The following is a 3,265-nucleotide window of genomic DNA, read 5'->3' as shown; positions in this document are numbered from 1 at the left end:
TTTGGCATCCCACCTTCTTTTCTAAATTAAAGGAATGGTTAAAAGGAATACTTTATTACCTGTAATTATCTTGTAATCTTAAGGTTTAAATCTTTCTTAATTTAAGACTATCTTAATGAGGCTAATTCTTCTTGTCGCCATAGTTCTTTCATATTCAATAATTGAGGTGATGGATACACTAAACTACCCTGACTTGATTATTGTACAACATATATATGTATCAAAACATCAGATTATATCATATATATATATATATATATATATACACACACACACACACACACACACACACACACACACACACACACACACAATTACATTTGTCAATTAAAATTACATTTAAAGATTTTGTAAAAATAGGTGTGCTCGGTAATATCTGCCCTGTGGTTGAAATTGGGATCTGAACCATTTTCATATGTTTATATAGTCTTTCTGAAGATTAGTGATAGTGCCTTTGAACTGTTGGTATATCCTCTGTGAGCATGTCCTATGTGATTATTAAATGTATGTTTATGGAAAATGATGTAATGCTAACTTTTTATAAATGTCAGCATCATGATCAAATAAACTATATAGTTGATTGTTCAGATTTATTTTAACAATAAAATATGAACATGATAGTGGGATTTCATATATGATCATCTGCTATAATTAAATCCAGGGCCATTTCAGGTAAACACATATGGGGAGTTATCACAAGGAAAACAAACCTTAAGTTTATCCATTTAAGCTTGACAGTTGTATTCTTCTTCCATTATTCCAGAAACCAATTTATAAATTTGTATAATGGCACTGTAGAGTTTGGAGAAGAAAGTAGTTTATATTTTTCAGTAGTTTTGCATTTGCACAAATAAAATATCGATGAAATGTACCAGTAAATTGTAGATAAAGCTTGTTTTTCATTGTGTATTTTAATAGGAAAGTGGCCTATCATACTATCTTTATTATAGATCAAAACGTTATAAATTTTAGATTTGCTTTCATTGGCAGTCCATTTCTCCCTCGTACTCTAGCCAGTACAATAATATGGCAGCCTGAAGGTATGAGCTTTAGAAGTCAAGGCAACTATAATATAGTTCAGAATAACTAGTATCCTATTTCCACAGGCATGTGGTAGTCAGAAGACCTGGAATAAACTCCTATCTTCTTTAGTCTGTCCTACCGTTTTGTAATCCTGGCCAACCATCTTTTTGCCTGTTTTTTCATCTATCAGATGAAGATAAGGGTCCTTCCTATGTCATAGGTTAGTGTGATAGCAGATAGTCAAAGAATGCATTGCAAAGTCATATATAATATGTGAAACAGTTGATTTTTTTCCAAGTGTTTAAATAAATTATTTAAAAAGCACAGTGAAATTTGAAAAACTGTGCAACTGATCCTTATTGTTATAATACAAGCAGTTGTACCACTTTCTATTCTGAAATAATACATTTTATGTGTCTGATTCTTAGAGGACACCAATCTTGTACATTGAGTCAGAAGCGGGTAGAGTCTACACATATGAAGGCGAGATGCATTGAGAACACGAGCTGCTTCCTCTCGTGTCCAGTCCTAATCTTTTTGACTGGCATTTTCCGCTGTGCACTTATCTTCTTCCTGCAGGCTTCATTTTCTTCTATTCTTGACTCTCTTCCTCCACTCCCAGCTTTCTTTTTTTCTCATTTAGTGCCTCTCTTAGACCCAGGGGAGAGGAGGAAGGAATGATGGATTTGTAGCTTGACCTACTGTTATACTGATGTTTATGGAGAATGTGTTGTACATGCACGGACCATAAAAGTAGTTAATTACACATTCAAACCAAATTTCAGCCACTTTTGTTTTACAGATCATGGTTCTGTGTGGATATCCTTAATCCCACCAGTTTATTTTGGTATGGAATGAGAGATATTTGTTTATAGTATTCTTCTATGGTCACTGGGATTGGTTATACCTACATATAAACTCCATCTGACTTACGAGTTTTAATTTCTTATTATATTTTTTTCCAGGGCAGGAGCGGTTTGGCAACATGACCCGAGTGTATTACAAGGAAGCTGTTGGTGCTTTTGTGGTCTTTGATGTATCAAGAGGTTCCACATTTGAGGCAGTCTTAAAATGGAAAAGTGATCTGGATAGTAAAGTTCATCTTCCAAATGGCAGCCCTATTCCTGCTGTCCTTTTAGCGAACAAATGTGACCAGAAAAAGGACAGTGCCCAGAATCTTCCCCAAATGGACCAATTCTGCAAAGAGCATGGCTTCACTGGATGGTTTGAAACCTCTGCAAAGGTGAGATCAGCTTTACTTATCAATCAGCTCTGCTGTTTAGCTTGTAAATCTGAGCTGTAACTATAAAGTATTAGGATGGATTTGTGTGAGTGGTTTTTGGAAGCATAGAAAAAGCAAAGCATAGCATGGATATGTTATAGCTTCTTTTAGTCTGCCGCAGGACTGCTTTCAAAATTGGCTAATGGGAAGTGAATAGAAGGGCAGATTTTACAGAAAAATAAAAATGATTATTATTTAGAGAAAATAGCAAATGATATTTTCTGTGAGTTTGAGTTTTTAACTGAGGTACGTCTCATGCTACTGCAGTAGATGGAGAATAAGGTGTTTTGCCAAGCACAAGCATTTATTATGTTTACAATAGTCTTAATTAAATATAGGGAGATGCCCCGGTGAAGATGTATGTCACATGTAGGACTAAGGAATGCATTGAAAAGGTCAGAGAGAAGATTTAGTCAGATGATATTTGAGGAGATTTAGATTAACTGTGTCTGAATAAATTTGAATAAGAGGAAACTATGAACATTTGTGGCATGCTCCATGAACATTAGCTTTCGATTGTGGGTTCCTGAATATAAAGTTTTTGGAAGAAAAAAGAAAAACCACTAAGGTGGCTTTTGAAAATCTTAACAGTCTGGGCATATAAGAAATGAAAGGTGGAAATCTTAAGTACAGAATACTGTAGAGATTATGTTCATTCGAAGTTTCACATAAGCGGTTAAATACAAATAAACTCTAAACTCTAAACTTGGTGTAACCTTGACACAGTTCCAGCTCTCGGTATGTGTTCTGTGGAATATATATATATAAAATCTTATATTTATATATAAAATATTATTTTATATATATTTTTATATACATATATATATATGTATGTATGTGTATATATATATATATATATGTATCATTTTTCCTCCAAGTCCCTTATCTCATTCTGAAGACCACCACCAGGTAATTTTAGCTTTACTAGAAACTTACCCTCAAACTGAAAGATTATTTGAT

General features: G+C 33.8%; 1 protein-coding gene across 1 annotated transcript in view; it reads left to right on the top strand.

The window, feature by feature from the left end:
• The first annotated feature begins 1,991 nt into the window (after positions 1–1,991).
• LOC103592254 (ras-related protein Rab-32-like) overlaps positions 1,992–3,265 on the top strand; it is a 7,356-nt gene continuing 6,082 nt past the window's right edge. The window contains exon 1 of the mRNA XM_008574900.1: positions 1,992–2,266. Within this exon, the coding sequence (XP_008573122.1) occupies positions 2,009–2,266 (258 nt within the window). The 5' untranslated portion in view covers positions 1,992–2,008. The remainder of the gene's footprint in view (positions 2,267–3,265) is intronic.

Source organism: Galeopterus variegatus, unplaced genomic scaffold (genome assembly GCF_000696425.1).
Source record: "Galeopterus variegatus unplaced genomic scaffold, G_variegatus-3.0.2 Scaffold1115, whole genome shotgun sequence".
Lineage (NCBI taxonomy): Eukaryota > Metazoa > Chordata > Mammalia > Dermoptera > Cynocephalidae > Galeopterus > Galeopterus variegatus.
This window is presented reverse-complemented; position numbering and strand designations above follow the sequence as displayed.